The 18,271-nt window shown below is 38.6% G+C and overlaps 1 protein-coding gene across 1 annotated transcript; it reads left to right on the top strand.

Moving 5' to 3' along the window:
* Positions 1–481: 481 nt before the first annotated feature.
* DCUN1D5 (defective in cullin neddylation 1 domain containing 5) lies at positions 482–17,490 on the top strand. The gene is made up of 8 exons (XM_061374538.1): positions 482–860; positions 3,475–3,566; positions 5,609–5,679; positions 6,096–6,187; positions 11,992–12,100; positions 12,194–12,298; positions 13,099–13,201; positions 13,926–17,490. Exons 1-8 carry the CDS (start codon positions 775–777, stop codon positions 13,979–13,981), a joined length of 714 nt encoding a protein of 237 aa, XP_061230522.1. The 5' UTR covers positions 482–774; the 3' UTR covers positions 13,982–17,490.
* Positions 17,491–18,271: the final 781 nt, after the last annotated feature.

Genomic DNA, 18,271 nt, shown 5'->3' with positions numbered 1-18,271 from the left:
AGCGGGCGGCGGGGCAAGGGCGGGCGGCGGCACCACCACCCCAACAAACACCCTTGTAGAATAAACGTGACCCGCGATAAACAACGACTGCGCTCCTGCTTTTGGCCAGCACGGGTGCAGAGATCCCGCGTGTGCGCTCTCCGCCGCTCCCGTGGATCCGCTCCACTGTCAAAAAAGCTCCGCTTTCCCCCCCTGGGAGCGGCTCGTGAGCCTGGACACCAGTCGTGTGTCCGGCACGGCGCGGATGGCCGCTCCCACCAGAGCCCCGGACTGGCACACGCTCCCCAGCTTTATTCTACTGTGACAATCCCGCTCGTTCTTCGCTCTCGCGCTCCCTCCGCCACCGCTCGCAGCGGGCTGCCCGGCTTTCCGCCCGCCCATAAACCGGCACAGCCAGACCACGCCGGACACAGCAGTCTGCGCTGGGACCGGTACTAAGGCGGTGCCTCCCGGCAGCTCCGCCCACCCGGAGGCGTGTCCCGGCGGCGCTGTCACTTCCTGCCCAGCGCTGTCTGTGTCCGGGTCGCTCGCTCTTCCCTGTGCAGTCGTTACCGCTCGGTTCTTCGCTCCCACCGCAGGCGTAGACCCGCTTCTGGGATCAGTGCGGCGAACGGCAGGGCGGCAGCGCCCAGCGCCTGTGGGGAGGAGTGGAGCGAGGCAGGACGGGACGGGGCTTCTCTCGTCTCCTCACCGCCGGTCTCGGGAGGCGGTAGCGGCCGGGGGGCGGTGAGCCCGGAGGGGCCTCGGCTGCGGGCCCCGCCCCGAGGAAGGACGATGCCGGTGAAGAAGAAGAGGAAGTCCTCGGGGTCGGTGAATGCAGCGGCTGATGACACCGGCCTCAAGAAATGTAAACTCGGCAGGTACCGTCTGGCGGCGACCAGCGGGCTGTGGCGTGCAAGGCGGGGCGAGGACGGGCCCACGGCGGTGGCGGCTGTTGCTGGCTGTCACGTCCGGGCGAGCGGCCGTGGGGGTGGGCCGTTCCTCCGCCGACGGGGGAGCCGATGACTCCGCACTGCACCGCGTGCCGCAACCCGGCGTGCCTGGCGCTTGGTGTGGGGTCCGGGCCGTGGAGGTGGCCCGAGGACCCCGGTGCCGGTGGGCACGTCCCGGGGACAGCGTGTGCAGGTGCTGGGCGCTTGCCTTGCTAGGGGCAGCGGCTGCTTTCGCTTGTTCACGCTCAGGCGAGAAATACCGGGGAACTTTTCCCGTTCCCTGCTGGTTTTGCCTTTCACTGAACCAGTTGGGCCGATTCCAGCATTTGTCCTCATATTCAGTCTAATCTTTCGCCCTCTTGCCTGGACTGGGCATGTCTCCTCACTTTAAGGTTGCTCATATTCGGTGTCTGCGTTAAATCATCTCTTTTTTTTTTTTTCCTGCAGAGAAATGGAAGGAGAGGTCAGCACGCTCCAAAACAAAGTCTGGAAAGGTCTTTCTAGTAAATACGGGAGTCTGAAGCATCTTATTTATTCATTTCCATAAAAAGACCACTAATGCTGTGGTACCCCAAGATTACCATTAGAACAATAAACCATTAGTATGGCGTAGCAGGCGCTTCCAGTGTGGCTTCCCTAAAGTAACTGTATGCTGCCTTCACTTATTAGAACTTTTTAAGTACGTCACAAAACCAGTAGTTACAACAAACATCCTGAGGACTTAAGAATACCACGACTTATGAAATCAATGCTATGGGAATGACTATTGCAAGAAATTGTGGCATATATCCTTTCTCATGGGTTGGCCAAGCTTGAGCTTAGGAAGTACTCTGGCTTTCATTTTGTTATGACTGTCCATTTTGGATAACTGTTCCAGAACACCCTTTCTGCAGTCACTAATGACCTTTCAGTTTCAATATAAATTTACTCATACAGTTAATAACCATTCATGTGCCCACACTGTCCTTTATGGAACACTCCTGTTATTTTTCTGCCTCACAGTGCATTTGGAGTGAGCATTTGTGTTTTCTCTTACTTTATCTTGCTAAAATAAGCTAAATTCTGCTGATCTGTGATCTGATTTTGAGTTTCTTCGTTCATCATAGCTCTTCTCTGCATCTGTTCCAGTTTATCTTTCTTGAATGCTGCTGACCAAAATTTTAGGATCTTAATTTCTCCTACTTAAAAAAAGCCTCTTTAAAAAAAAGAAAACTGTACAGGAAGCTAGGAGTCATTGCGCAAAACCTGTGATGTAAATGGGAGTGCATACTAGGTGATCACAAAATGTGAGGTACATGAGCATTTTTAACATAGCATTCTTATATAGCAATACATTTGTAATATTCTGTAATAACAGCAGTAGTTGCAAATAGATATGTCTTAAACTGGATAAAACCAACAAGCAATTGCATAATGCATGGCTCTTTGTCTTTCTGGTGACTTGTGTTTTTAAAGGATTTTTTTCTCTATAGCACATCTTTAGTTCTAGCTTTCACCACGTAAGGCTTTGTCTTGGAGAGCGTTGATTTCTTTTTCAGTGGAGCATGAAGTGATGCATGGGAGGTGAATTTGTTCACTGCCTCTCAGAACTGAACTATACTTCTCCTGCTCAACAGTTTCATTTTAAAATTGAAATGTAGGAGCTGCATAATTTTAAATCCTCTCATAAAATTGACTTCCACCTCATTCTTAGATAATCTTAGCTTGTTCTAACAGTATGTAACTTGTATTTGAAAGGAGCATGCATTGAAAAGGTGATGCAACTCCTTACTGACTAAAGATGCTTTCATGTGGTCAGTGTTTTTACTGGAAGAACTCAGTGTATTCTTTTAAAGCACTGTAAATTATGGAAATTCTGTTCCCAGGGAAACTGTGTCACATGCTGAAGACGAGGTTGGGGGGAAGCTGAGTGTGCTGAGCATTTTTAGTCTTATCATCCATTGCATGTTACTGTTCTGGCATGTGTATCAAACATTTATAGAATTTACAGATATGTAGTTACATGTTTAATGTAAACAAACTTGAGTTTTCTTCCCTAATTTGGATGCTTAACTATAAATAGCCTGGCTTTTAAATATGTCAAACTGCAGCTCCTGTTGACCTAAATGGGATCTGTGCATATTCAGCACTCTTGAAGATCATGCTGTTTATTAGAGACCTAACTTTAAATGCCTGTATGTATAAATATAAGCAGATAAATCATTTGAATTACTAAGTAGTGATATTTTGACCATCTGTGTGGGGTTTTTTTTTTGGTTTAATATCTACAAAATACTACGTTTGCATTTCAGAAAAAGTAACAGTTGCAATAAACTGGGTGATAAGACGGCTGTGTTGCAGGGTAATCTTATGTTACAACAAGTGTTGAAATAGGATGACAGAGAGTTGCCTTTTAACAAATTCAGCTTCATTGTTCTATATATTAACTTCATGAAACAGTTCAAATAGTCTGAACTAATAATAAACAATTTGGAATTTAATTTTTAGTGATTTCCCATTTCTCATATTAAAATAACACTTTTCATCCATGTGTTTCTATAAGCTATTGCAGATCACAAGCCTCTGGTAAAGTGATAAGTGGAGAGGAACATTTTTCAAGCAAAAAGTGCCTGGCTTGGTTTTATGAATATGCAGGTAATGGATTAATATTTAAAACTATATATACTCTTATTTAAAATAAGCAAGTACATCAAATATTTGCATTTTGCTTTTTTTTATGCTGATGTAAACATGAAAATTATGTCCATGTTTGTTTCCTTATAACATGCACGTGAATTAGTATAGCTTTTACCATGGCCTTTTCAGTATTTGTTCTTTTTGACTTTTTCTTCTTTATAACTTACCATGGCATGATTCTGTTCTCTAAAATAAAATGACTGACGTTGGGCAGTACAGTGGTGAACCAGGATATACCAAATTATTCTACTTCTTGTTTTGAAATACATTTTCCTTGCAGACTTTCCACAGTAATGAGCAACTCCTGGTTCTAGTAATCTACTTTCTAATTTAGGTGTGAGGCATACTCTTTAGGTATAAAAAGTCTTTTTTAAGGAAACTAGTAATTCTCGGTTTTCTTCTGATAAATGTGCCTGCACATACTTATAACTTTTTTGAGGCCTGTAAATTTTGTTTTTGTTGTTGAGTCAACAACTGAGTGTAGGAGGCTATACTTAGTTAACCGGTAATCAAAATAGGCCATTCTTCTAGCATAAAATGGAATTGCAGTGAAATTGCGCACCATAGGAGATTAAATAATTCTATTAAAAGAGAAAATTATGTAAACACTCATATAGATGAATTGTACATATAATTTCTGGGCCAAACCCTCTGTCATTAGCAGTGAACCCTTGTGTCTGTTTTCTTTCATAACTTAAACTTAGTTTTTTTAACACATTCTATATAAGGGCTTCTCAAAACCAGATGGCAGTGTTTTGCCTTGCTTAGCTAGGTGACATGTTCTTTGCAACATTTTTCAAGGGTTTGTGATCTTAAATGCCAATTGCATTTTCAGAATGGCTACTTTTACTGGAAAGTAATAGGTTTTATTGACTATATTCTTGTCTCACAGTGAGCACTTATTCAAAGTATGTTATCTAACTCTCAAAAAGAAATTCTGCTTACAGTAACAGCAGTGAATATGGTTGAAGTCAAGGTATCAAGGAGAAGAAAAGGAAAAGGCTGTTCTATGTATAAATAGCAGACTTAGCCAAAAAATTGTAAAATGGCATGTTATTTTGGAAGATAAAGCCTTTACCTTTTAGATGGGTTCATATTTCCTGAAACAGTCTTAACATAATGCTCAAGATACTTCAAAATAGCATGTCAACAGGCCTTCTAATATTTGGTTGCCCAGTAGGTGTAATTTTTGGGGCAGGCTTAGAAATAACTGAAACCAGAGGGAGATTTAAAGAAGCAAACTGTGTTGTGGAGTGTCTGTATGTGCTCTCTAAATATGCTATTTTACTGCTTTTTAGAGGCTTTATTTGTCTTAAAATGGAAGAGTGACAGCATAACTAACTGTTTTGGTCTTAAGTTATTTTCACTGCATTCATAAACCTTTTTCTGATCTGTACATGGCTAGCATGCTTATCATTTTCTGTTTTATTGTTAGCACTCTTCTCATATTACTCAGCATAATCAAACTAACATTAAATTATTTGACGATTCATCCTCTTCTGTTGCAAACCCACAATGCTGACACCACTGAAAGAGTAGTATCTGTAGTAGGAGCTCAGACAGAATTATTTTTTTTATTGTTGATAAAATAAGTCTTTGAAGAACATTATTCATAGAATAACAGAGTAATGCTACCCAGGTTGTCTTCAAAACAGCTTACCACCAGAGTTATTGGAGTCAAGATATGTCAAGGCGAAACTCAGAGTTTTGGAAACTCACATATACGCAAACTAAAATAGCTTGTCTGCTGTTGTGGGGAGGCAGTGCACAACATAAAAGTTCTGGTTTAGTTTTGCTTTGAGCTCATAGTATTACATCATATGTATTATATATGTCTTCACGCTGCAGTTGGTAGAATGGTTCTAATCTGAAAACTACTTATTATTGAGTAATTCAGTGTATTTAAAGGTAGCTTGTATGCTATATAGTCTGACTATTGTGTGTAACCCTTCTGAGTGAATGTTGCTTAGATTTCAGTCTGGTTTCTTTTGGTTTTGAAGGTCCAGATGAAGTGGTGGGACCCGAAGGAATAGAAAAGTTCTGTGAAGACATCGGTGTCGAGCCTGAGAATGTAGGTTTCTTGTACAATTCAAGTAATGCTTTAAAAAGGAGTGTTGGATAAGATTTAAGCTCTGTGTAAAGTTCTTCAGTAAGCAAAAAATTGTGTATCATCCTGCTTTTAGGAGCTTTCAGTTCAGCACATCAATTATGCATAGCAAGTATGTGAGGTTTTCTGTTTGGTTTATTATAGGAATGCCTCATTTTTTCAGAAACTGAAATTAACAGAAAGATTGCACATAGTTGAATGATTAAATGGTAACAAATATAAAGTGCAAGGATGTAAAATTACTAGAATGTTTGAATGAGTGGTTTTTTTTATTGGACATACATAAATCAGCCTTTTCTTACTGACTTCTTTTTCTCACCTTTTTTTTGGTGGTTTTTTGTTTGTTTGTTTGGTTTTGTTTTTTGTTTTTGTCTTCCTAGATTATTATGTTAGTTTTAGCCTGGAAGCTAGAGGCTGAAAGCATGGGATTTTTTACCAAGGAAGAATGGTTGAAAGGAATGACCTCACTACAGTAAGAGTTTTTTTACATACATAATAGAATGTTCTGATGTTATGTTTGTACCATGAATTTGCCCTTGCTTTCTTGTGCGCTAGCAATAAGACACAGAAGCTCTTGCTTTTAGGTCTGGTCTCAGTTAATAAGTGGAAGTAGCTGCTGTTGTTTATGAAGCTGTGAACCTGATGAGTTCACTTAAATGATAAAGTTTTGTCTAACCCTAGTAAGTCAGGTATTGGTGGATTCTTTCTCTTAGATAAAATATTTTAAGATGTTATTCTAAACACAGGTAACTAGATCTGGGGATACCCAAAAGCATATCTTAGCATTGGTATTCTGGAAAGTTTTTACTGATTTCTAAGCTTTATAGGTGAGAACTGCATTGACACTAGGTCTGGTTATTAGTGTTACTTATTAGATGCAGGTCAGAAGCCATGCTTAATACTTAGGTTAAGTAACACTTTTTCAATTTATAAACAAGCTTCTGTTTGTAAGAATTTTTTGGGAGATGATGCTTTGCTTGAAGAGGTTGTTTCTTTTATGAAAAGAAATCAACTCTTGAGGCTTAAGTTCAGTTGTCACTCTTCTTCATGAAACTGCTTATGGTGCCTGAGTGCTTTAAGGGTAACCTGTTACAACATCCTATATAAAAAATGTCAGACAGCTACTGTTGCAGCTAAGGTGGGAAACAGAGGCTGATTTGATCCTTGGGGTTGGCAGGATTGCCTTATCAGTTGTGAATTGATTTGGGAAATTGTACTGGGCAGATACCCTCTGGTTATTCAAGACAGTGGGGTAAGTGACTCTGACATGACTGTCTTGTGCAAATCTTACCGGATTTGGAATCGGGCTCCTGACAGACACCTTGATTGTTTTGTGATTGTCAGATGCTCTTAAATTTAGTAAGAGCTGGAATGATTAAATTGCCAGGGTGACAGAGACTAAATTGTGGCTGCATAAGTTTTTAGATGCAGTGAATGGGTTTGATGTGGTAGTTTCTCCGAAGTACTTTTTGTTAATGGCCAAATTGAGGCTCTCAAAAGTTAGGCAGTCTAGCAGGATGCAGACACAAAGACACATGAAATCAGGCACATTTTCAGAACCAGTATTACAGACTTTGTAATAGTTTGCTGTGATTAGGAACCTTAAGGCTCTTTTAAGAACAGAGCTGATCATGCTCTAGGATGAATGTATTTAAGACAGAAAATTTAGTACTGCTGTGCATTTTTTATATAAGCAGACTTATGATCAGAATTCTTGCCTAAGGTTAAAGCAATTAACCTGTATGTTCCCTGGGTGTGCTTTAATAGCAGGCTGCAGACTTAAGCATCTGGATGAAGCAGCGATACCCATGTAAAAAGGAGTTCAAGATTCCTTGGCTTAAAAAGATGTGCTGGTTTGGGGGGGTGAGTGAGTGAGCTTTGTTGCCAGCTGGGGTTAAACCGTGACAAAAGAAAATATGAATCTGTGTACTTGTTCCGTTTGTGCTTACTGGGAAGGGAGGATCATGTTATGGAATTCCATCTGGAATGGAGAAATCTAGTTTCTCTTGAAAGATTTGACAGAAGTTTTAAAGGAGAAGCTCTTAAAGCAATAGAATATTTTTTTGTTTGTTTAATTATTTTTTTTTTGCATGAAGAAATAACATTAAAGTGCATTGAAAGCCCAGAGTGTATTCTAAGTCAGAGTTATTTTGAAATAAGGATTCTGTAATAGATGTGAAATGTCAAATAAGGTAATTGAATGAAGAGGGTTGGGTGGAATTAAGCTCTACAGTAAGACACCTAAATGTGTGGTTCATGTGCAAGAGCTGGATTTCTTAAAGTATTACGGCAATCTTTGGAGATCTAGTCAATGTAGAGGACCCTAGGGGAGGCAGTTTACCCTGAGACCTAGTGACTGATCACCTGAATTGCTCTTACAGACTGGTTGGCTAGGCCTCTCTAAATGGCAACACCTAAAGCTTAGACACCTAAATTTAATCTGCTGCTAGATGCCAACATTTAAATGCCTGAAACTTGAAGGGTCATTTTCCTTCTCTGTGGTTATGTGATACGCTGATGATGTTTGCTCTTTAGCGAGGACAAGAAAAATAAATATGTGATAAAGTATACACTGTCAAAATTAAGGTGGATCAAACACTAACTAGCAGCTTATGATACTTAAACAACTTAAAACTGTGGAATTGAGGTTTCTAGTTTATCATGTTGTTAGGGTGAATTCTGCCCTACAAATATTTGTGTCTGTGTGTATGAATATATGTATGTATATGAAAGCTAGATGCCTGATTCTAAATTAATCACCTGGAGCTCTTTTCATAGTCAGCTGAGAGAAACAAGTACCTCTACTGGGCAATTTATCAGGTATTTTAATCACCTCCTTAGAATGAAATGAGTAGCCCTCAGGAAGTGTTTATCTACATTTGCTTTAAATACAACAGCACGGTTATGAAATGAAGGTGAATGGTAAAAGATTACAGTTAATTTTATTAAACTCACAGAAGTCATTGTTTGAACTAGGTAAATAGAGTTTCACATGAGGGAAGTGAGGTGTAAACAGCTGTATTGTTTGAGTATCTCCCTGTGGCTATTTTTTTAACCTTAGAATTTGAGCCAAATTTTACATTAAAGTTGTGCTTTTGAATATGAGTGGTCAGGTAAGAGAGGAAACCAAATTAGATTCCAACTGAGGGAAGGATAAGGTCATGATCTCGCATTTTTAGGTACAAGTAAGAGGGACTGGGAAGTCAGATTTGTAACTTCTTGCTGTTTGCAGAATTACTAGTGAAACCAACTTCCTTGGGTTGGTTTTAATGATCACCTAATACCAGCTGCTTTTCCAGTGAGCTTTTTGCTTGTTGCTGCCTTTTGGTTAATGTTTGCAAGGCTAACACAAAGCCTAGTGTAAATAATTTATTATTTTTTTTTTTATGCCGGTATAGCATTCAATGTATACTGAAATCTAAGCAATCTTTGGTCTCTAGACCTCTAAGTCTAGAGTGACTAGAGTCTAGACATAGTGAACTGATAGTATTGTCAGGGAACATAAAAGGTGGCCTTTTGCTTTCTTATGCCATTACTTCCTTGGACCTCTGTATGCTCTAGTTACAACATGTAGCCTAAATTTCAGAATATCGTACTTCAGTGCATGATCGAATGGATGGGCTAGATGTGTATCATTTCCTTGTAACCACCTGAAGAGCTGCATGATGGCAAAGGAACTCTTGTAGATTAAAAGACTTTCAAACTATATATACTACTATTACATGGTTTTGGTTTAATGTACGTATACATTATAGTAATTTTTCTCTTTAGTAAAAGACAAGCATGTTTGAATAATTAAGAAATATGAAACATTGGAATATCTGAGTACGATTTATTGAATCATCGCTGTCCGTATTAGTGATGCCTCAAATGAAATCAAAATGATGCCTCAATCAAAGTGATGCCTCAATAGAAATCAAAATGGAACTGCATTGTGGTACTATTTCTAAGTTTTGTTGTAAATATGATATAGGGATGTGAAGAAAATGTAGTAAGCTGTTTAGTTTTGCTGATCTTGAGATAACCTTATTCAATGCTATCTTTCAGTAAAGGTAGTTCAAGAAATCACATTTTATCTAGTCCCTGTGCGTGAGTTTGGTGTTAATTCACTTCTGCTAATTAGAAGATTGTTCTGACCTCTAGGAAGATTATTCTAAGTATGGGTGACCTCAGTAATCATGTTTATGGTGCAGCCACACAAGCAGCTAGATCTCTATAAAAGAGGAGTCTGACAGTTCCTTATCTCAAGTGGCTAGGTGTGGAAACGCCTTAAATTGCTTTAAAGGAGCTATGTCCCTGCATCGGGCTTCAGAGGGTGGTGCCTGTCTATTTGACTGTAACCTGTGTGACTTTTCTTTTTAAATAGGGTGACAATAGCTTAGGAGTCTTCAGGCTTAATTGAGACATATTTTCAAGTTTTTTCAAGATAATTACTTCTGCCTTAAAATACATGTAGTTAATAGTACAATAAACACTAACAGGAATTTTACTTTGTACTTGAATTTATGATTATTTGAACAATTTTAACAATACTGGGTAAGAAGTTTAAACACACAGAAATTTGTGTTTATCCATGGTATGGTAAATAATCCCAGTCAAATTATATTTGACAAAATGTGTGGTAAACCCATTTTAAGTAGTTGATACATGTCATTAGTACACTAAAATGATGAGTATTTAGTTAGGTGTTAAATAGGTAGATTTGTCCCAAAGTATGAAGGATAATATTATTGCAGTATGAAGGTTTGAACATGGAAAGAAGAGATATGCTATGCTGCACTACAAAGGCATTTCACAGAATCCCAAGGGTTGGAAGGGACCTCAAGAGATCATCTGGTCCAACATTTATATTATTAATATTGTTTTAAGGGTTAAACAATAGAATACATAGGCCAATTAGATGGCTGAAGACAAAAAAAAGTAACTTCATCTTTAGATAAAATTATGAAAGCTTTTTGAATAAGATTTCTTTTCAACTTAATGTGTTTATTATAAAATATATTAGTTCTTGTCATATGAATATTCAGCCTAATTAGCTAATACTTTTATTTATCACTGATCTTGGCTGAGACTCAATGCTGGTTTAGGTAGATACTGCTAGAGACAAGAAATAACCAAAGGCTGCATCAGCTCTTGTCGCAGCTTGAGGGGGGGAGACAGATGTGCACACACATGCTAGCAGACCTGAGGAACGGGAAGTACCAGCTGTGGGAAAAGTACAGCATCAAAGTACAGCATCTGGGCAACCTATTTCGGTGCTTCTGAAGGGCCCTTACTGTGGGCTTATGTGACAAGTCCACAAGGAGCTGCTAAAGGTGCAGATGTATTCTCTGAGAGGCAGGCTGCCTGAAGGGGAACACATTACCAAAGGAAGTATTTATGTACATTTGCATTTCTGAAAGTATTGTTTCTGTCATTGAGGATACAGGGCAAGGTGGATTTTGTTGGGCTTTTGTGTGTGTTTGTTTGGTTTTTTTTAATCATGGCAGCTATTACTTTATGATAACAAAATGTGATAATTTAACAATTCTTCTTTTGAGTGAGTCTTTCCTGGAGGATTAGCATGTGTAAATTAATTTTTCTATTTCAAAACAGAAGTCCTTGCTAAGTAAAATAAGTGGAGATACTATTTTCTGCCAAAGGGTTGTTTTTTACCAAAGGGTTATCCTGTCAACTAGGAGTACATTATCATACAGCCTGTGAGTTCAGTTGAATAGCTACTGACTAATTCAGGTGATAGGCTTCTCAGAGCTTGTATATATCAGTCATAAAACACAAGTAGCCTAGTATGTTTTGCAGACTGCCTGCTCAATCCTGCCATTCATAAATATATAGTCTTGAAGTGTGTGTTTGGGGTTTGGGGCTGTTGTTTTTTTTTCCTGAAGAAATGTGGCATAAAGCCTTTATTTACTGCTGGATTTTACCACCTGAATGGACGCCAAATACTGTTTCCTCCAGACTTTCATAATGATTGAAAGGTACGATGGTGTTGGGTATGACTGTACACTGCAGAGTATGGCATAAAAAGACCACTATATGAGAAGTGAAGCAGAGACTTTGTATTATGTTGCTGATGCATTTTAAGAAAACTTGATTACAGAAGCCTAGCATTCATAATTCCAGTAAGCGGCAAATGTTGAACATTTTAAGTCATAGTATTACTCCTGTACATCTGGTGGTCGCATTTTGGTAATTTTAACTTATGTTTGCTGGCATTTTTTTCATTGTCCAAATGTTTTTTGAAGTTCTAATGTCATTTGGTTTTATTATTTTCAGGTGTGATTGCACAGAAAAATTGCAGAGTAAATTTGACTTCTTGCGGTCACAATTGAATGACATTTCATCCTTTAAGAATATCTACAGATACGCCTTTGATTTTGCAAGGGTAAGACTACCGGCATGTTAGAGAAATTATTATTTTAATTATTCAGCAGGCTTGTACTTGAGTGGGTTTTGTGCTTTCTTTGTTCAACTTTAGGATAAAGACCAGCGAAGTCTTGATATTGATACTGCAAAATCCATGTTAGCTCTTCTGCTTGGAAGAACTTGGCCACTGTTTTCAGTATTTTATCAATACCTAGAGGTATGGATTTCCTTAACTTGAATGATGGCGTAGTAGTTGTGCTGTTCTGTGGAAAGATTTCAGGGTTTGTGGTGTTTTGCTCAAGAATGAGTGTATTGCTCCTCTTCATTTGCTGGATGTGCTTATGAAACAGTGATGTTCTTCTATGCATCACAGACGCTGTGCTCCACTCCACCTTTCTTATCAAAGGCAACTAAACTTCTATCTTAATTAGACTATAAAGGTAAACATCAAAATAAATAATAGAGCCCCTTGAGCTGCATCTGTGCTAAATTTCAAGTTTCCTTTCTGTAGGTAAAGTATATACGTACCTTGACCTCTGATTTTGGTCAGCAGGAGACTTAGTAATGGGGATGTGTGTAGGTTGTTGAGCATGCTAGGCTTGAGACTATCCACTGGCTTCAAATCAGTACTAACATTGCAAAGTAGATGTCCTTACAATCATACTGTATTATACCTTGGACAAAAGAAAATTTTTGTAATCATTCATCCTGGAAATCTCTCTGAGCTAAGCATACCTACTTCAGGGCAAGAAGAAAATTTGTCAGTTTTCAAAGCTTAAGAGTAGTGACTTCCAGATTGCCTGCTATTTTCATTTTGCTCTGATCTTTCAATAAACCATTTTACGTAGTTTCAGTTTCAGAAATGGTGTGTGGAGTATTAAAAAAAATGGAAAACCAAGGAAGTAGTAGCTGTTGTCACCCATTAAATTGTTAGTTAGAAACTCATTGAAGAGAAATGAGATGCAGCATTACCAAATGTTACTTGACATTTTAATGTTCTGAAATTATTTTCCCTAGCAATCGAAGTATAGAGTTATGAACAAGGATCAGTGGTACAATGTGCTAGAGTTCAGCAGAACTGTCCATGCAGATCTTAGCAACTATGATGAAGATGGTGCATGTAAGTATTCATAGCATTTTGCTTATTCAACTATTATTTCGGTATGTTCAGTTTGCATAAGACAAATTTCTGTTACAAACAATAAAGTATAAAATATTTTTTCTCCAACTTTTCCAATTCATAGAAAAACTGCCCTGCTAATAGTCCATCTTCAAACTAGTAATATGTGAGGGATGTGATAATGTACTTGAGCCATCCTATATTCATTTGAGGTTCTAGTGAAGTCACTTGCTACATGAAACTGTAGGCTTGCACATAGAATTATAAACAGCAAACTCATTTTATACTCGTGTAAAAAGCTATCAAGTAGTCTAGCTGCTGGTGCTTGGGGCTGAACTCATGACTGAACACATGATTGACAGTCAGTCGTGCTATGACTGAATTGCTTTAGGTGTCCTGCTTTGGTCTGTTTTCTTACTATGTGCCATTTTGCAAGGAAGAAGGAAATAGGTGTGTTGATTTACAATATAACCTTATTTTTATGTTTTCAGTTCAGTGCACCCATCATATGTCAGGAACACTTCCGTAGTTTCATGTAGTGCTTATTGTGCGCTTTGTGCCACCCTTGAATTGGATATTGTAGTCATCTTTGAGTCTTAATAAGTATTTGACCATAGGATTGATACGGATGTTACCTATACCAATAGTTCTGACCTTCATGCTTTTAAGAGAGGATGTTTGAAAGACATTGGCAAATGTAACTCCAAGTTTCATCCATTTGCAGGGCCTGTACTTCTGGATGAATTTGTTGAATGGCAAAAGGTTCGTCAAGCATCATAGCAAGAATTCAAAAGAAAATGCAAAAGTGTTTCTGGTGCCCACCTGTACACAAACTAATGAGAAAAACAAAGGATTGCATTTTCATTCTTAAGAAAGACTTCAGAGTATTTTTTTTCCTTTTTTAAGGAAGTCTTCTTGTTACATGTGATAATGGGCATTGAACCACACCTCTTCTGAGACTGAAAGTTGGAGTTCTTGTTTTGAGTCTTATGTTTATAGCATTTATTTCGGAACAATAAAGATTGAGATTTGTGACAAAGGCCTAAAAGTGAAGAATGTCCCTTGAATGTGAGTGTGGTGTCTTTTTAAAACCAAATCTTGTAAGATTTCTTCTTTCTCAGAAGTGCCCTTTGCCATGAATTTTTGAAGACCTTAACAATGCTGAATTGGCACTGTTTCTTTGTGATGGTATGATTGTCTTGTGTGACAGACATTAGAAAGAATGACTGATTTTTACGTGTTTTTTTGGAGCCGTGGGTGGGAGTGTGCTAATTTGCATGTTCAGTTTTGGCTATGGGTTGTGCCACAGCTTTCAGCTCCTTGTGGAGAAAAAGGCCTTAAACTCTTTTTTTTTTTTTTTCCTTTTGCTCAGTAACCATCCAGTGGCATGGCATTTAATTGCAGAAAGATGTAGAGCATACAGCTCTGTATGCAGAATGGCTGAAAACTAGTTGCCTGCGTTTCAGGTGGGGAACACAAATACTCTTTGGTACTGTAAGGCAGCTTCAAATTTTTTGCTACAATTTAAACTTTGGATTGCTTTATATATAAAAAAGTGCAATTTATATTTTAAAAGGGAAATCTGGAAAGACTTGGTTTCAAGCTTTGCTTCTTACATGTTTTGGACTGGAAGCATTCATGACAAGACTTTTTTTATTTTTTTTATTTCCTTGTATCCTTTTCATAATGTAAGCCCAGAAAAGACTATTAAATCACCTACCTTTGACCTGTATATAACAGGCTATTAATTTTTACCATGTTACTTCATGGATTGAGTCCAATAACTACGATGCTCTTTTAGGCATTCAGTATTCATGGCAACCTTGAAATACAGTAGAAGTTTGTCATTCTACCTTTTGCCCAGGAGGCCCAGTGCCACCCTTAAGGAGGAAAGGGATGTTAATGTGTAAATGTGAGAAACCAAAATGAGAGTGAGAGAATGAAGCATTTGTAACTTCTACTTTGTTATATAAATGTTATGTGGACTGTGATAATGCTGTGAGACTCAGTCAATGATCAAGGCCTCGTGCCATATACTTCAACAGCTTGAAATATGAATAGACAATGTAAGCTAGGCATGTCTTGAAGATCTTTGCCTCAGGGAAGTTACTTCTGTTTTGCACATCCCTTATTCAGACTAACAAGCATGAGCTTTCCTATCCTTAAGGAAAGCTTTATTCCCAAGATGTTTTGGTTTTTTTTTTTTCTTTTATGAGGAGGGGGAATTGGAGAAACAAACAAAAAAAGTGTGTGGAGAAATAATAAGTGGGACAAAGTAGTAGTGTGTGCCTGTGCTCTTACTCTGCTGGAGACAGCCACTCATGTAACTCACCCTGCAGACCTGCTTTCTGTGAGCTGCAGGAAGAGATGCAGTGGTCATCTACAGGTTATTCTGCATGTCATCTAGTAGTGCAGTTTCACTTGTTTCTGCCCAAGTGAAAAAAAGCATTGTGGGTGGAAACCAAACCAAACAACAGTTGAGATACTTGGAAGGTCTCAGCTTGTACAGTGGCTGGTGTCTGTGTGCACATGCACTAGAGCTGTTCTATATTTTTCCACCTTTTTTTAAGGGAAGTACTAAATTTTAGACCTCGCATTGGCTACAGCAGTTCTTTTCAGTATGTTACAAGTTGCCCATTTGCATTGCTGATAATAATGATTTCACTCATAACAGAGTGCCTTTCATTTGGAAATTGCCCTGCTCGACATAAAGTTAGTGCCAGAATGAGATTAACTTCAAAAGTCCCAAGATCTAGTGGTAGAGTGCTACACTGCTGTATGTGAATCCTCTACGAGGGCACTGATTCTGATGGCTTTCTCAAATTCGCTACAATGGCTCTCTTTACTTAGTATGCTTAGTCCTCGTTATAACTGGAAATTCTGTTTCCAGAAGTTTTGAAATACTGGTTAGAAGATGAAGATAGTGTAATAAAAAAAAATAATTCTTTTTAGGTTACTGCAAGCTGTTGTGAATTCAATTTAAACCAGTTAGTCCTAGAGAATGGTATTAGAGTATAACAATAGGAGTGATGCATCTACCAATCCAGGGTGGTCAAATACTTACCATTATGGTCTAAGACACTATGTGACGTATCATTTGTATCTCTGTTAAGGTTTTATCAGTATTCCTGTAATAAATCCACATTTCAGGGATTTATAACTTGGTTGTGTGTGTGATTGAAAATCATCAGTTACTGTAAAACTTTGACTGGGAATGAATGTATTTAAACTACTTAAAATCAATATAGTTTTCCAAATTTGAATAAAATAGGATTTTAAGTTATCGTTCTGTGCTCAAACCTGCAATCAGATTTGTTGTTTAAATGTGAACTAATGGCTTGTACAGTTTCATTGTGACCTAATCATGTTTATTAGCTGTCTTTTCTTAAGTCACTTTGCGGTTTACTGTGGATGAGTGCCAAAAGCTGTTTATTTATTTTATTTTTAAATTTTGTGCATGTCCACAAGCCAAAACCGGGTTCAGCTACATGCTTCCTTTAGCCTTTGAACTTTAATTTTGCTTTGCTCAGGTGCATTTCAGTCTATTGAATTAAAAAGTGACACCTTATTTTTCAGTATGCTAAGATGAAAGTTCACAGGTGAAATATGCTGCCACAGATATGACAAATAATAAAATTGAAGGTGAAATGTCTTCCAAATCTAAATCATAGTGATGTCTATCTTGATGTTACAAACTTCACTTTGATGTTGCTTTCATTTATTTATTAACTCTTCCTAACATAACTAATAATTATGGGGTTTTTCTTTAGTTTTCTCAGAAAACTAAGAATTTGGGTTTTTAAATATGAAAATGTCCACCTGTTCATGGATAAAGCCATACCGGTAGATTGAAATGTAGTATTTCTCCTATGTAAAAATGTGGTTTTGAATTAAACAGTCATGTATGTTTACCTATGTCTTTAACTGAATATGTGGTTTCGGTCCGAATTATCTTTAGTGTTGAAACGTCTAATTCTTTGCTAATGGCTGTAGTGTCGTGTCGAGGTCGCTGCGGGTGCCAGCTCGGTCCTGCTCCAGGAGGCCCGGCAGGGGGCGCTGTGGCATGGGCTTCCCATCGAAGGTGTTCGCTCAGCAGCTTGGAGCTGATCTGTGGATGCTGATGCAGAAACCCTGTGAAAGGGACCATAAGTTAATGTTTCTGATGTTTTCTTATTTTTTTTTTTTAAAGCTAGCGAACAGTTCTTTCAATGCGATGTGTACAAACCTGTACAGGTTTAGCTTTGTTAAGTATGATGAATAAAATGGTATGTAATAGGGCAGAAAAATTATCATGCTGCTTCTGTTTTTTTTCTTTCGTGTATCTGTAAAATTACAGAGACTTAATTCCAGCAAGATGAATCAGTCTAATTTCTAACTTAACCTTGCTGAATTAATTTTCTTGCTCCTGTGTGCACATACAGAAAACAGAACTTGATCTCAACTGGGAGCAACAGCACACACCATTCTTGCTTATGTACCACGTGCAGAGGGGTGCTGATAGAACATAATGATCCTGGTAATTAATTGTCATGAATTATTCATTGGATGAATGCTGTTTCAACAGCCTGTTGCCATGCATGTGAATGAAAAGAATGAGCTTTTCTCTTCCTGGGCTGTCCTCCCCGCCCCCCCCTTCCCCTCCCCCCCGACCCTATCTTTTGGATCACTTGTCTGTTTTTAGGAAAGAACTTGATGTTTTTTCGTGTACTCTTCCATGGGGTCTTTCAGAGCCCATTACAGAAAGGATAAGTCATGTGTTTGAGTTAGTGTTTTCCTTGCAGATACAGCTTGTTTGACACATTCTAGTTGCTGAGGTCGGATGCTATACTTGCCTCAGGACAGTTCTCTCCCAGAGATGAGTCTCCCTCATACCTAAGGCAATGCCCAACTGTTGTCTCCATAGTTCCACTTCATCTTTTGGTTGTTTTGATAGCAAAGTTCCCAGTGCCTTCCTGAGTCAGTGGGATGTTCAGAGGTATGTGGACCAAGCACCTCGTATTTGTATCTGCAAGCAATAGCAGCAGTTCTGTTACTTCTCTTTACCTTCTCTTCACCTTCTCTTCTGCGTTA

Source organism: Neopsephotus bourkii, unplaced genomic scaffold (genome assembly GCF_033783945.1).
Source record: "Neopsephotus bourkii isolate Nb327-2 ecotype Australia unplaced genomic scaffold, CSIRO-AGI_Nbou_v1 NB_1638, whole genome shotgun sequence".
Lineage (NCBI taxonomy): Eukaryota > Metazoa > Chordata > Aves > Psittaciformes > Psittacidae > Neopsephotus > Neopsephotus bourkii.
This window is presented reverse-complemented; position numbering and strand designations above follow the sequence as displayed.

Coding starts and splice junctions, on each gene's coding strand:
- DCUN1D5 (XM_061374538.1), top strand. CDS start 775: ATGCCGGTGAAGAAGAAGAGGAAGTCCTCGGGGTCGGTGAATGCAGCG. Junction 3,567..5,608: donor TTGGTTTTATGAATATGCAG/GTAATGGATTAA, acceptor TTGGTTTTGAAG/GTCCAGATGAAGTGGTGGGA. Junction 13,202..13,925: donor CTATGATGAAGATGGTGCAT/GTAAGTATTCAT, acceptor ATCCATTTGCAG/GGCCTGTACTTCTGGATGAA.